This window comes from Scyliorhinus torazame, chromosome 29 (assembly GCF_047496885.1).
Source record: "Scyliorhinus torazame isolate Kashiwa2021f chromosome 29, sScyTor2.1, whole genome shotgun sequence".
NCBI classification, from domain to species: domain Eukaryota; kingdom Metazoa; phylum Chordata; class Chondrichthyes; order Carcharhiniformes; family Scyliorhinidae; genus Scyliorhinus; species Scyliorhinus torazame.
This window is the reverse complement of record NC_092735.1, coordinates 9770790-9794295: the sequence shown is the minus strand read 5'-3', so window position 1 is coordinate 9794295 and position 23506 is coordinate 9770790. Positions and strand designations below refer to the sequence as shown.

Here is a 23506-nt window from a genome sequence, read left to right as displayed (position 1 = left end):
TGACGCAACTAAAAGTGGTACATAGAGCCCACTTAACAAGAACCCGTATGAGTAGGTTCTTCCCAGAGGTGGAGGACAGATGTGAACGGTGCCGGGAGAGGGGGGTAGAGGGAAGTGACAGGGAACAATAGAGGAGAGCCAGAGAGGGGGAGGGGGGAGGCAGGGAAACGTTAACAAACTTAACATCCACAGGAACAGAGAAAACGGGGAAGGCGGGAGGGCCGCAGAAGCGGAAGTGCGCATGAGACGACAACGGCAGCAAACTCCGTCTGGGAGAAGCAAAGGATGACAACACCACGAACAGATGCCTACTTATGTGTGTAAATAATTTTGCCAAGTGGACAGAGTTGCTGCTGTTGAGCGGGGGCATAATACCGTCCGATGTCTTCTCAGGGAAAATTAAAACGTCAGCAGCAGCAGCGACCCATGGGGGGGGGGGGGGGGGGGGGAGAGTGCTCCGTTGGGAGGATGTGAGGCATGTGGGGTCACTTCTAGTTAATTGCTATTGTATATTCTCTTTTTGCACTATGTTAATGTTCACTCTATTTTGCTGTGTTAGGATTATTACTATTAATTATGAAAAACTTTGCAAAACTTTAATAAAAAAATATTTTTCTTTAAAAATGTGTACCAAGGTACAGTAAAAAGTATTGTTCTGCGTACAGTGCAGGCAGATCGTTCCATACATGAAAAACATAGGACATACGATAAATACACAATGTTAAATACACAGACATCGAGTGAAGCACACAGGGCATAGTGCTGCACATGAGAAGATGTGTGGAGAGATCAATTTAGTCCATAAGTGGACCATAATAAGGGAATAGTGTAGATGGGCTTTAGAGTGGTTTCACAGGTCGGCGCAACATCGAGGGCCGAAGGGCCTGTACTGCGCTGTAATGTTCTATGTTCTATATTCAGGAGTCTGGTAACAGCGGGGAAGATGTTTTTGAATCAGTTAGTATGTGTTCTCAGACTTTTGCATCTTCTGCCCAATGTAAAAGGTTGGAAAAGAGAATAAACAAGGTGGGAGGGGTCTTTGATGATGCTGCCCGCTTTCCCAAGGCAGCGGGAGGTGTAGACAGTCAATAGATGGGAGGCAGGGTCCGTGTGATGGACTGGGCGGTGTTCACGCCTGTAATTTCTTGCGGTCTTGGGCCGAGCAGTTGCCATACCAGGCTGTGATGCAGCCAGATAGGATGCTTTCTATGGTGCATTTGTAAAAGTTGGTAAGGGTCAATGTGGACATGCAGAACTTCCTTAGTTTCCTGAGGAAGTATAGGCGAGGTTTTGATTTCTCCCTCGCATGACATTGGGGATAAGTGTAGGATTCAGTGAATAGTTGAGCTATTGGACGGAGATGGTTGCAATGGAGTGGGAGCCAAATGCAATGCCTTTTTGTATAACGTCGAGCCAGGACAGGAAACATTACAGTATAAGAGAGAGGCAGCTCTGGAGTATGATTACATAACATCTAAAAGTTGAGGAGAGGGGCAAAGGATACAAAAGGAGTGGATGTTTCTACATAAACAATGTCCTGTTCTGTGGCGACACGGTAGCACAGTGGTTAGCATTGTTGCTTCACAGCGCCAGGGTCCCAGGTTCGATTCCCATCCTGGGTTACTGTCTGTGCAGGGTCTGCACGTTCTCCCCGTATCTGCGTGGGTTTCCTCCGGGTGCTCCGGTTTTCTCCCACAAGTCACGAAAGACGTGCTTGTTAGGTGAATTGGACATTCTGAATTCTCCCTCAGTGTACCCAAACAGCCACCGGAATGTGGCGACTAGGGGCTTTTCACAGTAACTTCATTGCAGTGTTAATGTAAGCCTACTTGTGACAATAAAGATTATTATTATTATAAACACTGGCATGGATCAGTTGGGCTGAATTTCTTTCTGTGCTGTAAATTCCATTTCATTTTAGGGAAATACTTTTGGAGCATTTGTGATCATCAGCACCTACTCTACACAAACTGACTACATGTCTTCTTCCCCTCAGCTAAGTGGGGTCGCTGTTTCTTAGTTGCTTCCTGTTGCATGTCCGCATTGCTGTGGCAACCTCCACTTCTGGATCTCCACTGCACCACAAGACCTCTTCCTGCTGAGTCAGGTAGGTAAATAGCCATAGTCCATGAGGAACCAGGAGCATCTCTAGCAGAGAGAGAGACAATTGATTATATAGCTTGTGGGCCAACACTGTACCAAGAATGGGGTAGGCGAGGCAGATTCCAAGTCTACCTCACCTCACTCTTTTAAACTCCAATGAATATAATTCTAACCGACATAGTCTCTCCTCATATGACAGTCCCGCCATCCCAGGAATCAGCCGGGTAAACCTTCGCTGCACTCCCTCCATAGCAAGAACGTCCTTCCTCAGATAAGGACACAAAACTGCACACAATACTCCAGGTGTAACCTCATCAATGCCCTATACAATTGCAGTAAAACATCTCTATTCCTATACTCAAATCCTCTCGCTATGAAGGCCAACATACCATTTGCTTTCTTTGCTGCTTGCTGTACCTGCGCGCTTACTTTCAGCGACTGATGCACGAGGCCACCAAGGTCTTGCTGAGTATTCACGTCTCTCAATTTACACTCATTCAAATAATAATCTGCCTTCCTATTTTTGCAACCAAAGCAGATAACCTCACATTTATCAACATTATACTGCATCTGCCAAGCATATGCCCACTCCTCAACCTGTCCAAATCCCGCTGAAGCATCTCTGCATCCTCATAGCTCAGACAAGAGAAAGAAGTGTCTCTCTCTCAAGTTTTATTTTAAATATATGTTCCAGTAAAAATCACCTTGGTGGTGGCTTTTAAGATGTAGTTTGCTTTCCGGAAGGGTTTAAACCTGCTGGTGAGACAGGGTCAGAATCTCAGGAAAAGCCAGTGAGAATACAGAATGCTGGGCCACACCCTTAAAAAGGGGTTTTGGTTTATGGGATTTTGTTTTTGAATTGGAACAGTTAAGGGGGAATTCATTAAGCGTTATACATAGATTACTGTAGCTGTGGGGTATCTTTATGTTTGTAATTGATGACAATTCTTGCTGTTTGGTTATTTAGAAATGTTAACTAAGTTCTTAGAATAAAGCTTATTTTGATTAAAGTGTCTCGGAAGACTGTTGAATCACACCTCAAGGTAAGGCTCCTGTGCTCATCCTAGCCAAATTCAACAAAACATTATAGGTCAGGTGAACTCCATAATACACTTTGGAGTTTTTAAGCCCTGGCCCATAACAAAATTGGGGGCAGATAAACGTCTATATTTTGTGATTGGGTTGGCTTCGTGAACTTATAGACAGTGAGGGGTGAGTATATTTGTGTTTGCTTTTCAGGTGTTGTATTCAAGTTTAAATAGGGAGTGTTGTGGACAATGGCTCTTTCAGAGGCTCAGAAGTTTTTGGGGGTGGAGATGGTCACACACAGTACCTTACAAACGGAGACTAAAAAAAGACTTTTAGATTTGGCAAAAGCATTGCAGTTAACATTGCGGGCCAAAATACGAAAAGGAGGGGTACTTACGGCGGTAGCTGAGCATTTAAAATTGCCAGAGACACAGTCAGAATCATTGGAAATGGTAAGAATTCAATTACAGATCAAGCAGTTTGAACATGAAAAAGAATTAAAGCCGCTTGAACATGAAAAAGAATTAAAGCAGCTTGAATTCGAAGAAAAGGAAAAAGAAAGAATAGCCCTAGCAGAACAAAATGCGAGAGAAAGGGAGGTACAGATCAGAGAAAAAGAGAAAGAGGGAAAAAAAAGAGACAGACTTTGAACTTCAGAAACTGGCCATGAAACGTGAACGTCCATTATAATTGGCGGAGGTAAAGAGAAATGTACAGTCTGAGCATAGTGATGGGGATAGTGAAAAAGAACAAGAGTGTCATGGTCGAAGGCTTGGTGGGGATCTATTTAAATATGTCCAAGGTTTGATGAGAAGAATGAAAAAGCCATTTTCATTTCATTTGAAAAGGTGGCTAAACGAAATGGCCACAGTACATGTGGGTATTACTGATTCAAACAACGTTGGTAGGTAGAGCTAGTGAAGTGTTTGCATCACTATCAGAGGAGGTATCTGGGACGTATGAGGAGGTGAAAAAAATCCATCTTAGGTGCATATGAATTAGTGTCTGAAGCCTAAAGACAAAGGTTTAGAAATTTAAGGAAAGAATTTGGTCAAACATACATGGAGTTTGAAAGGATCAAACAGAGTAATTTTGATAGGTGGATAAGGGCTTTGAAAATAGACCAAATGTATGAAGTTCTTAGAGAAATTATACTTTTGGAGGAGTTTAAAAATTCAATTCCTGATGTAGTGAAAACTCATGTGGAAGAGCAGAGGGTTAAAACTGCGAGATTAGCAGCGGAAATGGCAGATGATTATCAATTGGTTCATAAATCAAAGATTGGTTTCCGATATCAGTTTCAGCCTGTGAGGGATAGAAACTGGGGAAAAGAGAAATACTCAAGTGGTAAAGGTAAAGGGGATCTGATGGGCGATAATAAGGAGTGTACCTCAGATTAAAAAGGAAATCCAGGAGGGCGGAAGAGAAATGAAAAGTTTCAGATGTCTTTACTGTAATAAACTATGCCATGTAAAGTCACAGTGTTGGTGGTTGAAGAAAATCACTAGGAAGGCCAATGTGGTAAAACAGGATAATCTAGTGGGGTTTGTTAAAGTGGTGAAGGAAAGCCCAATTGAAGCGAAGGAGGTGCAAAATAATGTACACCTGATCAAGAGGTGATTGATAAGAAGGTGCCAGATCTCTTTAAAGAATTTACTTGTGTGGGTAAAGTTTACTCATGTGTACCAGGAGATGTAGGTAAAGAAGTTAAAATTTTAAGAGATACGGGAATTAGTCAATCTTTGATGGTAAGAGATGAGGAGTTATATAATTTGGGAGGAATATTGCCAGAAAAGGTGGTAATATGTGGAATTCAGGGTGAGAAGAGTAGTGTTCCATTATATAAGGTGAGGTTGGAGAAGAGTGGTGAATTGGTAGTAGGAGTAATAGAGAAACTATCTTGTCCAGGAATACAGTTTATCTTGGGTAATGATATAGCTGGATTGCAGGTGGGAATGATGCCTACTGTGGTTGATAAGCCAGTAGAAAATCAAATAACTGAATTGTTGAAGGATGAATATCCTGGGATTTATCCTGATTGTGTAGTAACAAGGTTCCAAAGTCACAGGTTAAGACAAGAGGAGAAATCAAAGAGTGAAGATAAAATTGAAGTTCAATTATCAGAAACAATTTTTGATCAGATAGTTGGAAAAGAACAAGAACAGTTGGAGGATGAGGTGGATATTTTTAGTCCAGGAAAATTGGCGGAGTTACAACAGAAAGATATAGAAATGAAACGGATGTATTAGAAAGCATACACGGAAGAGGAATCTGAGAGTATACCAGAGTGTTATTACCGTAAAAGTGATGTCTTAAAGAGAAAATGGAGATCTTTACATATGCAGGTGGATGAAAAGTGTGAAGAAGTTCATCAGGTGGTATTGCTGGTAGGGTATACAAAAGACGTGTTGCGAGTAGCACATGAGGTGCCAGTAGGAGGTCATTGGGAGCAAGGAAAACTCAAACTAAAATACAAAAATATTTTTATTGGCCTGGACTACATAAAGATGTAGTTAAATTTTGTCCATCATGTCACACATGTCAAGTGATAGGGAAACCTCAAGCGGTGATAAAACCAGCGCCCTTAATACCCATTCCAGCATTTTAGGAACCTTTTACAAGGGTCTTAATTGATTGCATGGAACCGCTTCCTAAAACGAAAAATAGGAATCAATATCTTTTGACTATTTGACGTTAGCTCTTTTCTCTCCCTACAGATGCTGCCAGACCTGCTGAGATTTTCCAGTATTTTTTCTTTGGTTTCAGATTCCAGCATCCACAGTAATTTGCTTTTATCTTTTGACTATAATGGATGTGTCTACTCTTTTTCCAGAGGCCATTCCAGTATGCAATATTACAGCTAAAAAGATTGTGGAGGGGTTACTTAAACTTTTTACAAGATACGGACTACCCACAGAAATACAATCGCATCAAGGATCAAGTTTTACCTCGAGGTTATTCAAGGAGGTTATGGATAGCTTACGAGGGAGCTTCACGGGGGCACAGGGGTTAGCATTGCTGCCTCACTGCGTTGAGGTCCCAGGTTCGATCCCGGCCTGGGTCACTGTCCGTGTGGAGTTTGCACATTCTCCCGTGTTTGCGTGGGTTTCGCCCCCACAACCCAAAGATGTGCAGGTTAGGTGGATTGGCCACACTAAATTGCCCCTTAATTGGAAAAATGAATTGGGTACTCTAAATGTATTTAAAAAATGAAAATGGATAGCTTAGGAGTAAAACAATTTAAATCAACTGTGTACCATCCAGAATCTCAGGGAACGTTAGAAAGGTGGCATCAATCGTTAAAGACAATGTTGAGGGTTCATTGTCAAGATTATCCAGAGGATTGGGATAAAGGAATTCCATTGCAGAGAACTATTTTTATCTGATTACTTTCCCCTACTATCACTACATTCCTATTAACTCCCCCCATTTGAAATTAAGGAGGAAAGCAGTGGGCATCCAGGAGATTGGATAAAGCAAGAGAAAAAGGGTAAGGAAAGGTCATTTTTCTTTATTTAAGAAAATACACAACAATTGGCTACCTGATGGAATGAGATAAAACATTTTATATTGTTCCCTTTCAGGGATAGAGAATGTCTTGCATTTATATAGCACCTTTCATTTCCTTAGGAAGTCCCCAAGTATTTTTACAGCCAATTTCCTAACTAGCTCCCTAAATTTTGACTGCAGGACCACATCATCCCTCTTTCTATTGTTGCATTGGTACCGATGACAACCATGACCACTGGCTGTTCACTCTCTCCCTCCCGCCCCCCCACTCCACCCCCCCTGCAAATTTTTTTAAATTAAGTTACGGGATGTGGCCGTTGCTGGTTAGGACATCATTTATTGCCCATCCCTAGCTGCCCTTCAGAAGGTGGTGGCGAGTTGCTTTCTTGAACCGCAGCAGTCCTTGAGGTGTAGGTACATCCACTGTGCTGGTAGGGAAGGAGTTCCAGGATGTGGCCCCAGCGACAGTAATTTTAAATGACAATCTTGATCTTGGGCATCAGGGAGGGAACACACTGAACTAGTCACCTCCGCGGCTGCAGAGAATGCCCATCCACACCACCGCCCCAAACTATGGAGCCTGACAACATCTGGCTTCAATGGTGCATCAGATCCTTCATTCCGATTGTAGAAAATGCAAGGGGACCTGCCTTGCTTTTTGCAATCTATCGTAACTGGGCTATCCTTTTACTGGGAGTACTGTGCGCAGTTCTGGTCGCCACATTACAGGAAGGACGTTATTGCTCTGGAGAGAGTGCAGAGGTTGACAAGAATGTTGTCAGGGCGAGAAAAGTGTTACTAACTTTTGGTTGGCTCTTAAATGTTGCCCGTTGTATCTTTACTTAATTTGCTCTGTTTCTATAACCTTTGCTCTAGAGTCTCCAGGTATCTTTATGATACTGCCACGAGGTTCAAGTTCAAGTACTGATCAATAACTCGACACACCAATTAGTAAGATTCAAATCAAAACACATTTATTATACACAGTAAATCACTACTCATGCATAAAACTCTACTTACTAGGCTATCTCTATCACTAAAAGGCCTATACTTAGCTTGGAACTGGCCCACCAGGTCAGGGGAACAAATGGCCTTTCGTTCAGGTCCTGAGCCTGCAGGATTCAAAAGCTGGTATGGACTGGTAGCTGGGAGCGCCTATCTCGTAGCGAGCGTTGACTGGAGACTTACTTGGTTGATGCGGCAGCTGGGCAGTTCACTGTCAAGGGTTGATTCGAGTTGCTGAGTGACCCTGCCAAGAAGACCAATTTGGGCGGCATGGTAGTACAGTGGTTAGCACTGTGGCTTCACAGCGCCAGGGTCCCAGGTTCGATTCCCCGCTGGGTCACTGTCTGTGCGGAGTCTGCACGGGTTTCCTCCGGTTGCTCCGGTTTCCTCCCACAGTCCGAAGACGTGCAGGTTAGGTGGATTGGCCATGATAAATTGCCCTTAGTGACCAAAAAGGTTAGGAGGGGTTATTGGGTTAGGGTAGAAGTGAGGGCTGAAGTGGGTCGGTGCAGACTCGATGGGCCGAATGGCCTCCTTCTGCACTGTATGTTCTATGTTCTATGATTTGAACTTGGGGGCTTTACTTCATAGTCCCCAGGGGCTTCGCGCCGTTCGTGGCGGACCCCGTATCTGGTTCCAAGTGATTGGACTACGTTTCGATCACTTGGATCGATTTCTCCAATACTGGAGTTGTTCCCTGATCGCTGGGCGGTCCCCGAGTGTCCGTTGCTTTCCTTTGTCTTGGCTCCTGCTGGCGCCGAGGAGTCTGGCTTGGCCTTATTCACCTTAAATGTTTCGATTGTTCCCGGGGATCGCTCATTAATATGCAGATGGCTGCTGGTTTCAGTGCTGTCTGGGCATTTGCAAGTTCTAATACACAGGATTTCTGCACTTGCTAGTTTTTGCCTGTGTTGGCTGAATTTCCCTGTAGTCTTTGCGAGCCTCCATTTTAAGTCGGGAAGTGGCCAACCCAGGTGGCTACAAAAGTTAACTATGAGGAGAGATTGGACAGGTTGGTGTTATTTTCCTTGGAACAAAGAAGTTGAGGTGTGCAAAATTATGAGGGGAGGGGATAAGAGTGGACAGGATAAAATTGTTTCCCTTAGTGGAGAATTCTAGGACCAGGGGACATGGATTGAAGATAAGTGGCAGAAGGTGTGGAGGGGACACGAGGAAGAACTTTCTTTTTGAGGGGTAGTGTGGAATTCCCTGCCCGAGTTGGTGGTGGAGACAGAGACCTTAAACTCTTGTGAATAAAAAGTACCTGGGCCGGCACCTTACGTGTTGTCAGCTACAGGGCTGTGGAGCGGGTGCAGGAAGGTGGGATTAATTAGAAAGGGCACCTGAGGTGTCCTCGGGCTGGCACGGACAAGACGGGCCGAATGGCCTCCTTCTGTGCTGTTTTAACCTTTCTATGATTTTATTTTCATTTTAATGATGCTCCACGAACCATGATTGCTTGTTTTATCTGCATTGTCAGCACCATATACCAATGGGGGGGTATCTATTTGCCATCTTTGTCACCCTGTGGTGCCATGGGCTCGGGCTGTTGCCCCCTCAATGCGACACGCAGTCAAGGAATTCGGCGGCATGTTATTTTTGAATTTTCATTTCCTTGTGTGTGTGTGTTTACCTGTCAACATAGCTCTCTGACGGAGACGACAGGAGGAGCAGCAGCAACACCTCCCCACCGCCGCACGGCGCTGCGCTGTGGCAGCACTGAGGCCCGGGGAGGATCGAGGCGCTTTTAGTCACTGGGAGGGCCGGCGCTGACGTAGCATCAGCCCACCGCCCGCGGCGCGCGGCCATTGGCCGGCCGGCGTCTCGTGTTGGCACCCGACACCAACGGCCGCCGCTCGCGCCACCCGGCTCCAGCGTGACGCGCGTCGCCCGAGTGGGCGGGGCCCGGGCGGGCGGGGCTGAGCCATCGGCACGGGGAAAGGGGGCGGTGCTCCTGACGACACGGCGACCAAGATGGCGGCCCAGTGAAGCGAGCGGGATAGCAGAGGCGACGATGCTGGGCTGAAGGACCACGCGCAGGACCCGGAGCGGATACCACGCCGCGTTTTGCGGTCTCCCTCTCCCTGGAATTGCAATCAATGGACTTTTAAAAGGAATGGAGGGCGAGGACATATCGTTTGAGAACATGGACCCCTCACTGAGTGATTTCAGTGAGGGGCTCAATTTTGGGGACATTGATGGTGAGTTTTTAATGTCATTCCTCCCAAAATGTACACTCGGCCCATTTGACACCGAGCCCAGGTGAAACGTTCAGGATGCGGATTTTGGGGATGGGCTATGTGCACAGTGTGTTCCTTTGTTTGATCTGATATTGTCAATCTTTCCACTCCTACACTGGCAGGAGGATGTTTTACTGAATGTCATGTTTGGGTTCTGAGTGTAAAATCCCCCTGAGAGCAATCATTTGACAACACTTTGTTGATTTTCTTTAATAATAATAGTCTTTATTGTCACAGTAGGCTTACATCAACGCTGCAATGGAGTTGACGTGCAAATCCCCTCGTCGCCACATTCCGGCGCCTGTTCGGGTACACCAAGGGAGAATTCAGGATGTCCAATTCACCTAACAGCTCGTCTTTCGGGACTTGTGGGAGGAAATCCGAGCATGCGGGGGGGGGGGGGGGCAGAACAGTGGTCAGCACAGTTACTTCACAGCTCCAGGGTCCCAGGTTCGATTCCCGGCTTGGGCCACTGTCTGTGCGGAGTCTGCACATCCTCCCCGTGTCTGCGTGGGTTTCCTCCGGGTGCTCCGGTTTCCTCCCACAGTTCAAAGATGTGTGGGTTACGCGGATTGGCCGTGCTCAATTGCTCCTTAGTGTCAACAAGGTTAGAGGTGGGGTTATTGGATGATGGGGATGGGGGGGGGGGGGGGGGGGGGGAGTGGATGCGTGGGCTTAGGTGGGGTGCACTTTCCAGGGACCGGTGCAGACTCGAATGGCCTCCTGCATTGTATATTCTGTGGTTCGATGACACGGGGAGAATGTGCAGGCTCCCCTTTAGACTATGCATTTGTCTGGCACCTTTTGGATGTTGATTCCGGAGTTGAGAGAATTGGGTTATGCGGAGGGACTGAGTAGACTGGAATTATACTCATTGGAGTTTAGATGAATGAGGGGGGCTATTTAAAAAAAAAAAAATTTAGAGTACCCAATTATTTTTTCCAATTAAGGGGCAATTTAGCGTGGCCAATCCACCTATCATGCAATAATCTTTGGGTTGTGGGGGTGAAACCCACACAGACACGGGGAGAATGCGCAAACTCCAGAGGGGGACTATTTTATAGAAACATATAAAATTATGAAGGGAATAGGTAGGCTAGGGAGGTTGTTTCCACTGACGGGTGAAACTAGAACTAGGGGGCATAGCCTCAAAATAAGGGGGAGCAGATTTAGGACTGAAATTTGAAATTCTGCTACAGGTGGACTAATTTGCCCTGAATCTCGTTCACCCCACCTGTACTTGCTGGTGTACGGAGGGTTCCTGGTCCGGCAATGATTTGATTTTATAATTGCCTGTTTTGAAATCTTTGCATCACCCGCCTCTCTGTAGCACCCTCCAACCCCACAACCCTCCGGGTCTCCAACTCTGGCCTCTTGCCCATCTCCACTACCTTCACCCCATCATCGATGACTGTGGCTTCAGTTGGCCTTAAAGCCCCGGAATGCCATCCCTACCGCTGTCCTATTTTACAAGCCTCTTTTAAAACCAATGCTTCGCCCCAAATGTCAGCTTCTTTGTCTTGGTGTCATTATTTTATATGAAAATGGTGCTGTGGGATTTGGAACCATGTTAAAGGTGCTTTACGAATGCAAGTTGTTGCTGTTGACTCTGCCGACGGTTCAGGAATAATGTAAGCAGTCAGATCGATATTGGAAGAGATTAACATCTTGCCAGATGCTGGCTGAAAGAATGGATCTTGGAGAACATGGAACATTTCAAAGCAATCGACATTGTGTTTATCAAGGATAATATAAATGATTGTTAAAAAATGACTTCAGATCGCTTCTTGGCCTTTTTGCTAAGATCAAGTGTAGTGTAGATTGAGCCTTTTGGCTCAGATCTGGTATGTCTCTCTTGTGGGGACCATGAATTGGATTCAATTTGAATTGGTTTTTGGAGCAGGCGAGGAGCTGGAATAGGGGGTTGCCCCCGACCCACACTCTGAGCCCTGGCTTTGGAACTCAGAAAAAGTAATTATACATTTTTTTTTTAATGACTTCAGGTAATTTCATTTTTAATAGCTTTGGAAAGACACTGCTTGATTAGGGATAGTCAGCACGGATTTGTGAGGGGTAGGTCTTGCCTTACAAGTCTTATTGAATTCTTTGAGGAGGTGACCAAGCATGTGGATGAAGGTAAAGCAGTGGATGTAGTGTACATGGATTTTAGTAAGGCATTTGATAAGGTTCCCCATGGTAGGCTTCTGCAGAAAGTAAGGAGGCATGGGGTAGTGGGAAATTTGGCCAGTTGGATAACGAACTGGCGAACCGATAGAAGTCAGAGAGTGGTGGTGGATGGCAAATATTCAGCCTGGATCTCAGTTGCCAGTGGCGTACCGCAGGGATCAGTTCTGGGTCCTCTGCTGTTTGTGATTTTCATGAATGACTTGGATGAGGGAGTTGAAGGGTGGGTCAGTAAATTTGCAGATGATACGAAGATTGGTGGAGTTGTGGATAGTGAGGAGGGCTGTTGTCGGCTGCAAAGAGACATAGATAGGATGCAGAGCTGGGCTGAGAAGTGGCAGATGGAGTTTAACCCTGAAAAGTGTGAGGTTGTCTATTTTGGAAGGACAAATATGAATGCGGAATACAGGGTTAACGGTAGAGTTCTTGGCAATGTGGAGGAGCAGAGAGATCTTGGGGTCTATGTTCATACATCTTTGAAAGTTGCCACTCAAGTGGATAGAGCTGTGCAGAAGGCCTATGGTGTGCTCTTGTTCATTAACAGAGGGATTGAATTTAAGAGCTGCGAGGTGATGATGCAGCTGTACAAAACTTTGGTAAGGCCACATTTGGAGTACTGTGTACAGTTCTGGTCGCCTTATTTTAGGAAGGATGTGGAAGCTTTAGAAAAGGTGCAAAGGAGATTTACCAGGATGTTGCCTGGAATGGAGAGTAGGTCTTACGAGGAAAGGTTGAGGGTGCTAGGCCTTTTCTCATTAGAACAGAGAAGGATGAGGGGCGACTTGATAGAGGTTTATAAGATGATCAGGGGAATAGATAGAGTAGACAGTCAGAGACTTTTTCCCCGGGTGGAACAAACCATTACAAGGGGACATAAATTTAAGGTGAATGGTGAAAGATATAGGGGGGGATGACAGAGGTAGGTTCTTTACCCAGAGAGTAGTGGGGGCATGGAATGCACTGCCTGTGGAAGTAGTTGAGTCGGAAACATTAGGGACCTTCAAGCAGCTATTGGATAGGTACATGGATTACAGTAAAATGATATAGTTTAGATTTATTTGTTCTTAAGGGCAGCACGGTTGCATTGTGGATAGCACAATTGCTTCACAGCTCCAGGGTCCCAGGTTCGATTCCAGCTTGGGTCACTGTCTGTGCGGAGTCTGCACGTCCTCCCCGTGTGTGCGTGGGTTTCCTCCGGGTGCTCCGGTTTCCTCCCACAGTCCAAAGATGTTCAGGTTAGGTAGATTGGCCATGATAAATTGCCCTTAATGTCCAAAATTGCCCTTGGTGTTGGGTGGAGGTATTGAGTTTGGGTAGGGTGCTCTTTCCAGGAGCTGGTGCAGACTCAAAGGGCCGAATGGCCTCCTTCTGCACTGTAAATTCAATGATAATCTATGATTAATCTAGGACAAAGGTTCGGCACAACATCGTGGGCCGAAGGGCCTGTTCTGTGCTGTATTTTTCTATGTTCTATGTTTATTGCGTCAGCTAAATTATACAACTCCACATTTGCACATTCTCCCGTGTCTGCTTGGGTCTCATCCCCACAACCCATGATGTGCAGGGTCAATGGACTGGCCACGCTAAATTGCCCCTTAATTGGAAAAAGAAGAATTGGGTACTCTAAAAAATTTTTTTAAATTATGCAACTCCACATGAAATGAAATGAAATAAATTGTTTATTGTCACAAGTAGGCTTCAAATGAAGTTACTGTGAAAAGCCCCTAGTCGCCACATTCCGGCGCCTGTTCGGGGAGGCTGGTACGGGAATTGAACCGTGCTGCTGGCCTGCCTTGGTCTGCTTTAAAAGCCAGTGATTTAGCCCTGTGCTAAACCAGCACCAGGGAAATTAGAGAGAGAGAAGGAATGCTGTTTGGAACAGTTACAGAGGGGAAGGCTTTGGAAATCAACTGAAGGTCATGAAAGTTGCCACGGAGGCAGGCTTTGGAAAAGGGGTTCAGAACAAATGTCCCTACCAGAAGACAAATTGCCATTGTCTGCCTGTGAAAGAGGCATGAGAGCTGCATGTTCTGTTACAGTTTTGTTTAATGGGGACTATAATAACAATAATCTTTATTGTCATAAGTAGGCTATCATTTACGCTGCAATGAAGTTACTGTGAAAAGCCCCTAGTCGCCACATTCCGGCATCTGTTCGGGTACATTGAGGGAGAATTCAGAATGTCCAAATGACCTAACAGCACGTCTTTTGGGTCTTGTGGGAGGAAACCGGAGCATCCGGAAGAAACCCACGCCGACACGGGGAGAATGTGACCGCACAGACAGTGACCCAAGCCGAGAATCGAACCTGGGTCACTGGCGCTGAGAAGCCACAGTGCTAACCACTATGCTACCGTGTGTTAAGTTTAAGAAACTGCATGTAATCTTTTATTTTGTTAGGGATGAAGTTTAAATATTATTTTCTTTTGTTTTAATAAAATTGCTTAAAAAAAATAACCAAACCTTATTTCTTATAACAGCACTTCTGGAACAAATTGATCTTTCCGCACTGTCTTAAAACTTAAAAAAAGGTTATGGTCCTGGTCCAGTCTCATAGCCACTGTTGAGAGCTGACCAAGCGTCTGTAACACCAAGACTGACCAAGACAACATTAAACAACTTTTCTTCATAAGAAAACTTTTCATTTTATAACTTGCCCATTTTGGGATGCCTCGAGGATATGACAGGCGCTACATCAATTTGTGGTTTTAAAATTTTATCTAATACTGGGGCTGGTTTAGCACGGGGCTAAAGAGCTGGCTTTTAAAGCAGACCAAGGCAGGCCAGCAGCACGGTTCAATTCCCGTACCTGCCTCCCTGAACTGGCGCCGGAATGTGGCGACTAGGGGCTTTTCACAGTAACTTCATTTAAAGCCTACTTGTGACAATACGCAATTTTCATTTCATAAGGGGCAATTTTGTGTGGCCAATCCACCTACCCTGCTCGGGTTGTGGGGGAGGGACCCACGCAAGCACGTGGAGAATGGGCAAACTCCACACGGACAGTGACCCTGGGGCCGGGACCGAACCTGGGTCCTCGGCGCCGTAAGGCAGCAGTGCTAACCACCGTGCTGTCCTCCCTTGCATCAAGTTAAAGTGCGATATATGTTATGGGACTCGTACTGGCTGAGGTTACCTAAGGCCCCGTCGTGCCCCTAACCCGAGGTGTGGTGACCCTCAAGTTACCTATGGTCACCTGGGACTTTGGCGACTTTACTTTTTTATTATATGTGTATTGTTGTAAAAGTGTGGCACATAAGTAAGATGTTCTTTTTTTAAAAAAATATTTTATTGAAAATTTTTGGTCAACCATCACAGTACATTGTGTATCCTTTACACAATAATATAACAGTATAAATAACAATGACCTGTTTTATAAACAAAGAATAAATAATATATAACTAAAACTAAATGGCAACTGCCTTGTCTCAGATAAACACTCTCCAAAAATATGATTTAACAGTCCAATATACAATTATTTATAGCAACGACCTATACATATTATACATATATATTAACAACCCTGAGAGTCCTTCTGGTTTCCCCCCCCCCCCCCCCCCCCCCCCCTTGGGCTGCTGCTGCTACCTTCTTTTCCATTCCCTCTATCTTTCTGTAAGATATTCGACGAACGGTTGCCACCGCCTGGTGAACCCTTGGGCCGATCCCCTTAGGACGAACTTAATCCGTTCCAGCTTTATAAACCCTGCCATGTCATTTATCCAGGTCTCCACCCCCGGGGGCTTGGCTTCCTTCCACATCAACAGTATCCTGCGCCAGGCTACTAGGGACGCAAAGGCCAAAACATCGGCCTCTCTCGCCTCCTGTACTCCTGGCTCTTGTGCAACCCCAAATATAGCCAACCCCCAGCTTGGTTCGACCTGGACCCCCACTACTTTCGAAAGCACCTTTGCCACCCCCATCCAGAACCCCTGTAGTGCCGGACATGACCAGAACATGTGGGTGTGATTCACTGGGCTTCTCGAGCATCTCGCACACCTATCCTCTACCCCAAAAAATTTACTGAGCCGTGCTCCAGTCATATGCGCCCTGTGTAACACCTTAAATTGAATCAGGCTTAGCCTGGCACACGAGGACGATGAGTTTACCCTACTTGGGGCATCCGCCCACAGCCCCTCCTCAATCTCCTCCCCCAGCTCTTCTTCCCATTTCCCTTTCAGCTCATCTTCCATAATCTCCCCCTCGTCCCTCATTTCCCTATATATATCTGACACCTTACCGTCCCCCACCCATGTCTTTGAGATCACTCTGTCCTGCACCTCATGCGTCGGGAGCTGCGGGAATTCCCTCACCTGTTGCCTCGCAAAAGCCCTCAGTTGCATATACCGGAATGCATTCCCTTGGGGCAACCCATATTTCTCGGTCAGCGCTCCCAGACTTGCGAACTTCCCATCCACAAAAAGATCTTTCAGTTGGGTTACTCCTGCTCTTTGCCATATTCCAAATCCCCCATCCATTCTCCCCGCGGCAAACCTATGGTTATTTCTTATCAGGGACCCCACCAAGGCTCCCGTCTTTCCCCTATGCCGTCTCCACTGTCCCCAAATTTTCAAAGTCGCCACCACCACCGGGCTTGTGGTGTATTTCTTCGGTGAGAACGGCAATGGGGCCGTCACCATAGCTTGTAGGCTAGTCCCCCTACAGGACGCCCTCTCCAATCTCTTCCACGCCGCTCCCTCCTCTTCTCCCATCCACTTATACTCACTTAGGCTCGGTAATGCCCCCCCCCCCCCCCCCAATCCCTACTACGCTGTAAGAATCCCTTCCTCACTCTCGGGGTCTTCCCGGCCCACACAAAACTCATGATACTCTTTTCGATCCTTTTGAAGAAAGCCTTCGTGATCACCACCGGGAGGCACTGAAACACAAAGAGGAATCTCGGGAGGACTACCATTTTAACCGCCTGCACCCTCCCTGCCAGTGACAGGGATACCATGTCCCATCTCTTGAAATCCTCCTCCATTTGTTCCACCAATCGCGTTAAATTTAACCTATGCAATGTACCCCAACTCTTGGCTATCTGGATCCCCAAGTAACGAAAGTCCCTTGTTACCTTCCTCAGCGGAAAGTCCTCTATTTCTCTGCTCTGCTCCCCTAGATGCACCACAAACAACTCACTTTTCCCCATGTTCAGTTTATATCCTGAGAATTCTCCAAACTCCCGAAGTGTCCGCATTATCTCTGGCATCCCCTCCGCCGGGTCCGCTACATATAACAACAAATCATCCGCATATAGAGATACCCGGTGTTCTTCTCCTCCTCTAAGTACTCCCCTCCACTTCTTGGAACCCCTCAATGCTATTGCCAGGGGCTCAATCGCCAGTGCTAACAATATTGGGGACAGAGGGCATCCCTGCCTTGTCCCTCTATGGAGCCGAAAGTATGCAGATCCCCGTCCATTCGTGGCCACACTCGCCACTGGGCCCTATACAACAGCTGCACCCATCCAACATACTCATCTCCAAATCCAAATCTCCTCAGCACCTCCCACAGATAATCCCACTCCACTCTATCAAATGCTTTCTCGGCATCCATCGCCACCACTATCTCCGCTTCCCCCTCTGGTGGGGGCATCATCATTACCCCTAGCAGCCTCCGTATATTCGTATTCAGCTGTCTCCCCTTCACAAACCCAGTTTGGTCCTCATGAACCACCCTCGGGACACAATCCTCTATCCTCATTGCCATTACCTTGGCCAGAATCTTAGCGTCTACATTTAGGAGGGAAATAGGTCTATAGGACCCGCATTGCAGCGGGTCCTTTTCCTTCTTTAGGAGAAGCGATATCGTTGCCTCTGACATAGTCGGGGCAGCTGTCCCCTTTCCTTTGCCTCATTAAAGGTCCTCATCAATAGCGGGGCGAGCAAGTCCACATATTTCCTGTAAAATTCAACTGGGAATCCATCCGGTCCCGGAGCCTTCCCCGCCTGCATGCTCCTAATTCCTTTCACTACTTCCTCTATTTCAACCTGTGCTCCCAGTCCCACCCTTTCCTGCTCCTCCACCCTGGGAAATTCCAGCCGGTCCAGAAAGCCCATCATTCTCTCCCTCCCATCCGGGGGTTGAGCTTCGTATAATTTTTTATAAAATGCCTTGAACACTCCATTCACTCTCTCCGCTCCCCGCTCCATCTCTCCTTCCTCATCCCTCACTCCCCCTATTTCCCTCGCTGCTCCCCTTTTCCTCAATTGGTGGGCCAGCAACCTGCTCGCTTTCTCCCCATATTCATACTGTACACCCTGTGCCTTCCTCCACTGTGCCTCTGCAGTACCCGTTGTCAGCAAGTCAAATTCTACGTGTAGCCTTTGCCTTTCCCTGTACAGTCCCTCCTCCGGTGCCTCCGCATATTGCCTGTCCACCCTCAGAAGTTCTTGCAGCAACCGCTCCCATTCCCTACTCTCCTGCTTTCCTTTATGTGCCCTTATTGATATCAGCTCCCCTCTAACCACTGCCTTCAGCGCCTCCCAGACCACTCCCACCTGGACCTCCCCATTATCATTGAGTTCCAAGTACTTTTCAATGCACCCCCTCACCCTTAGACACACCCCCTCATCTGCCATTAGTCCCATGTCCATTCTCCAGGGTGGGCGCCCTTCTGTTTCCTCCCCTATCTCCAAGTCCACCCAGTGTGGAGCGTGATCCGAAATGGCTATAGCCGTATACTCCGTTCCCCTCACCTTTGGGATCAACGCCCTTCCCAAAACAAAAAAGTCTATTCGCGAATAGACTTTGTGGACATAGGAGAAAAATGAAAACTCCATGGGTCTACTCCTCCCATCTGCTCCATAAAATCTTTAAGCACCTTGGCTGCTGCCGGCCTCCTTCCAGTCCTGGACCTCGACCTGTCCAGCCCTGGTTCCAACACCGTATTGAAATCTCCTCCCATTACCAACTTTCCCACCTCTAGGTCCGGGATGCGTCCCAGCATACGCCTCATAAAATTGGCATCATCCCAGTTCGGGGCATATACGTTTACCAAAACCACCGTCTCCCCCTGTAGTTTGCCACTCACCATCACGTATCTGCCCCGCTATCCGCCACTATAGTCTTTGCCTCAAACATTACCCGCTTCCCCACTAATATAGCCACCCCCCTGTTTTTCGCATCTAGCTCCGAATGGAACACCTGCCCCACATAAGTAAGATGTTCTAATAAAACCTGGGTGTACTTTTACCTGCTTCATCTTCTGTGTTCTTTTGCAGAAATGCTGCAGTTCGTCAATGGCCAAGTTGGAGATTTCCCCGACCTGTTTGATGAACAATTCAGCAATGGGCTGTCAGGGTGTGACAAGCTTGACCAACCTCGTGTCGTCCTGCAGCAGCAGCCGCAACTGATGCAGCAGCAAGTGCAACTTCAGCAACAACAGCTCGTGCAACAACAGGTTCTGCCCTCCACATTGGCACCACTGCCCCCGACCCCATCGCCTGCTTCCCAAAGGACCACCCCTGCACTTCAGCCTCGTCCACCAGCGCAGGTGCAGCCACCACAGCAAACGTTCATGATAACCTCAAATTTTACCTCAGCCCCAACACAGACCCACTTCATCCAGCAACCGGTCCTAACCTACCAGAACCAAGGTGGATTTTCAGGTAAGGGCTCTGCTACTTTTTTGCATAAGAAACGTGCCTGTGGTTCGAGACTGCCGACACAGGATGCCACAAAATGGTGGAAGGCTGTTTTATACCTTGTGTGTAGCATATTTAAACACAAACAGACCACTTGGCCCAACAAGCTGGAATTCTCCGGCCTTTGGGATTCTTTGTTCCCGCCAGCTGGGCATTCCCGCCCGTGGGTTTTCCGGCAGTGTGGGGTGTCTTCAAGGGAAGTCCCATTGACAGCGGTGGGAACAGAGAATCCCGCCGCCAGTGAACAGCGTGCCGCCCAGAAACACGGCGAATGAGGGCAGCACGGTGGCGCAGTGGTTAGCCCTGCTGCTCACAGCGGCGAGGTCCCAGGTTCGATCCCGGCTCTGGGTCACTGTCCGTGGGGAGTTTGCACGTTCTCCCCGTGTTTGCGTGGGTTTCGCCCCCACAACCCAAAGATGTGCAGGGTAGGTGAATTGGCCACACTAAATTGCCCCTTTATTGGAAAAAATGAATTGGGTACTCTAAATTTATTTTTTAAAAAGAAACACGGCGAATCCAGCCCACTGTTTTGTATATGGTCCATACAATCCTCCTCTCACATCTTCATAAACCTCTATTTCTTTCTCCCTCATGTTTGTATAGCTTCTGCTCAAATGCATCTATTCTATTCGCCTCAATCACATCAATGTCTTGCCCGTTCTATTGGTTCTTAATGTCAGTTATGTTGTTACGGTTAAGCGAAACAGGTGACGGGTATTAATTGTCTTTGAGCTATAACTGGGGATTGTTTAATTGATTGTCTTTTGTTTTTACAAAACAGTCCATAAATAGGGGATAGTTGGGACACTGGATTGTGTGGGAGAAGAGCTGTGAGACTGAACAAGTCAATAAACTCTCTCAGTAAGAAAAAGCTCTAGATTAATAATCCAGAGACCCAGTGTAATGGGCAGCACGGTAGCACAGTGGGTAGAACTGTTGCTTCACAGCGCCAGGGTCCCAGGTTCAATTCCTGGCTTGGGTCACTGCGGAATCTGAACGTTCTCCCCGTGTCTGCGTGGACATTTGGACATTCTGAATTCTCCCTCCGTGCATCCGAACAGGCGCCAGAGTGTGGCGACTAGAGGCTTTTCACAGTAACTTCATTGCAGTGTTAATGTAAGCCTACTTGTGACAATAAAGATTATTAATTCTTCAGGGACCCAGGTTCAAATCCCACCCCTGCAGATGGGGAAATCTGAGACCAATAAAAAACTGGAATTAAAAGTCTAATTTATTTTTTAAGGGGCAATTTAGCGTGGCCAATCCACCTACCCTGCACATCTTTGGGTTGTGGGGGTGAGACCCAAGCAGAAAATGTGCAAACTCCACACGGAGAGTGAGCGAACCCGGGTCCTCGGCGCCGTGAGGCAGTAGTGCTAACCGCCATGCCGCCCACTAAAAGTCTAATGTTGACCATGAGACAATTGTCAATTGACATAAAAATCCATCTCGTTCATTAATGTCCTTTAGGGGGGGAAAAGTCTAGGCTCTTAAATACCCGCCGAAATGGCCTAGCAAGCCACTCAGTACAAGGGCAATTAAGGATCGGCAATAAATGCCGACACAGCCAACGACACCCACATCCACAAGAGTACATTTTTAAAAATCCTGGGCGAGATTCTCCACTCCCGCGCCGGTTGGGAGAATCGCCTGGGACGCCTGTCCGACGCCCTCCCGTGATTCTCCCAAGCGGCGGGAACGGCCCGGTCGAGTTTCGCGGACTGCAGGCCGGAGAATCGCCGGAGACACCCAAAATGGTGATTCTCCGGCACCCCCACTATTCTCAGGCCCGGATGGGCGGAGCGGCCAGGCCAAAACGGCGGGTTCCCCCCGGCGCCGTCCACACCTGGTCGCTGCCGTCGGGAACAGCGCGGGAACGCTGGGGGGTCGGCCTGCGAGGGGGGAGGGGAGATCCTGCACCGGGGGGTACCTCCAATGTGGCATGGCCCGCGATCGGTGCCCACCGATCGTCGGGCCGTCCTCTCTGAAGGAGGACCTCCTTCCTTCCACGGCCCCGCAAGATCCGCCCGCCATCTTCTTGCGGGGCGGACTCAGAGAGGACGGCAGGCACGCATGTGCGGGTTGGCACCGGCCAACCCACGCATGCGCGGGTGACGTCACCTATGCGGCGCCGGCCGCGTCACCTATGCGGCGCCGCCTTTACGCGGCGACAAAGCCTGGCGCGTGTAGATGACGTGGCCCCGATCCTAGCCCATTGCCGGGGCCTGAATCGGTCGGGATCGGGGCAGTTTCGTGCCGTCGTGAACCTCGACGGCGTTCACGACGGCGTGGGCATTTGGGCGCGGGAGTGGAGAATCCCGCCCCCTGTATTTATAGTTTTGGACTTCACCAGAAATGGAAAAAGCATTCGCCCAGTCAATCCCCATCATAATTGTAAAGACGTCTGATAGTTCATCTTCAGTTCTCTCTTTACTCGAGCAAGGAACCCCAGTCTATTTGGCAGTCCTGATAGGCGTTATGGTGCGTAACATTTAGAATTACCCAGCAGTTCTGGAGTGTTTGCCTTTTTATTTAAGGCAATAAGCCGAATTTTAAGCTTGCTGATTAAAAAATATAATAGTTTTAGATGACGCATGGTCTTTTTAAAGAGAATAACATTAGCAAGCGGAGAGAGAGAGAGCGAGAGGATAGGCTGCTGAGCAGGCTGGATGACCCCTATGGTTTACTCTTGTTCCTGGTTCCTTTTTAAAAAAATATGTTCATTAAGAAATTTTTCATAGTAATGAAAACAAGCCGAAACAATCAAACCGATAAACAGAAAAGAGGCAAAAGCACACACAACACATCATTGACTTAAATACAAGAGTTAACCCCCTAACAGTTGACGGTGACTTAATCCTTAAAAAGGAAATGAATGGCTGCCGTCTTAGGTAGAATCTCTCCACTGACCCTTTAGTGGTGAACTCGACCTTCAAATGCAGAAATGACATGAGTTCACCCAGCCAGGCAGATGCACTAGGCGGAGTGGGAAAACTCCACCCACCCAAGCAAGATTTGTTTCTGTGCTATCAACGAGACAAAGATGAGGGCATCCGCCTTCACCCCAGACTATATCACCGGCGAATCGACGCCCCGACTATGGTCACCAGCGAACACGGATTCAAATCTACACGGAGTATCTCAGATTTGGGCGGGTAGGACTCCCAGGCTTTCTTAGCTTCTTTCTTAAACCTATCAGGTTGGGACAGGACCAGAACATATGTGTATGGTTAGCCGGCCCACGAGAGCAATGCATACACTTATCCTCAACCCCAGGGAAGAGCCTGCTCATCCCTAGCCCTGGTCAAATGTGTTCTATACAAAACCTTAAATTGAATCAGACTCAACCAAGCCCCTGAAGAGTTGACCCTGTGAAGGTCCTCGCTCCACACCTCCCCATAAAGAATGGGACCTAATTCACCCATTTCACCCTCACACCACTCAATGGAGCAGAATCCGTTGAAGGAATGTGACCATATAGGTCCGAAATGGACTCCAGCCAGGGACAGAATCTTCTTCAACAGGGAAGAGGGTGGCGCCAAAGGAAAGGAGGGGCTGGTTTAGCACAGTGGGCTAAGACAGCTGGCTTGTAATGCAGAACAAGAACAGCAGCGCGGGTTCCAGCCTCCCTGGACAGGTGCCGGAATGTGGCGACTAGGGGCTTGTCACAGTAACTTCATTGAAGCCTACTTGTGACAAGCGATTATTATTATTAAAAGCTTTGCGTGAAATATCGCAAATTTGGATATACCGAAAAAGACCGGAACTGGGCAGCCGGAATTTCTCAGCGAAC

At 47.3% G+C, this 23506-nt stretch overlaps 1 protein-coding gene and 1 non-coding gene across 2 annotated transcripts in view; both read left to right on the top strand.

Annotated features, from left to right (window-relative positions):
- The first annotated feature begins 9588 nt into the window (after positions 1-9588).
- The window catches only part of srebf2 (sterol regulatory element binding transcription factor 2), an 81364-nt gene continuing 67446 nt past the window's right edge, over positions 9589-23506 (top strand). Inside the window, exons 1-2 of the mRNA XM_072492032.1 lie at positions 9589-9848; positions 19291-19677. Of these exons, the coding sequence (XP_072348133.1) occupies positions 9764-9848; positions 19291-19677 (472 nt within the window). The 5' untranslated portion in view covers positions 9589-9763. The remainder of the gene's footprint in view (positions 9849-19290; positions 19678-23506) is intronic.
- On the top strand, positions 11667-11861 carry LOC140404175 (U2 spliceosomal RNA). The gene has a single exon (XR_011938474.1). It is a non-coding gene; the product is annotated as a U2 spliceosomal RNA (small nuclear RNA).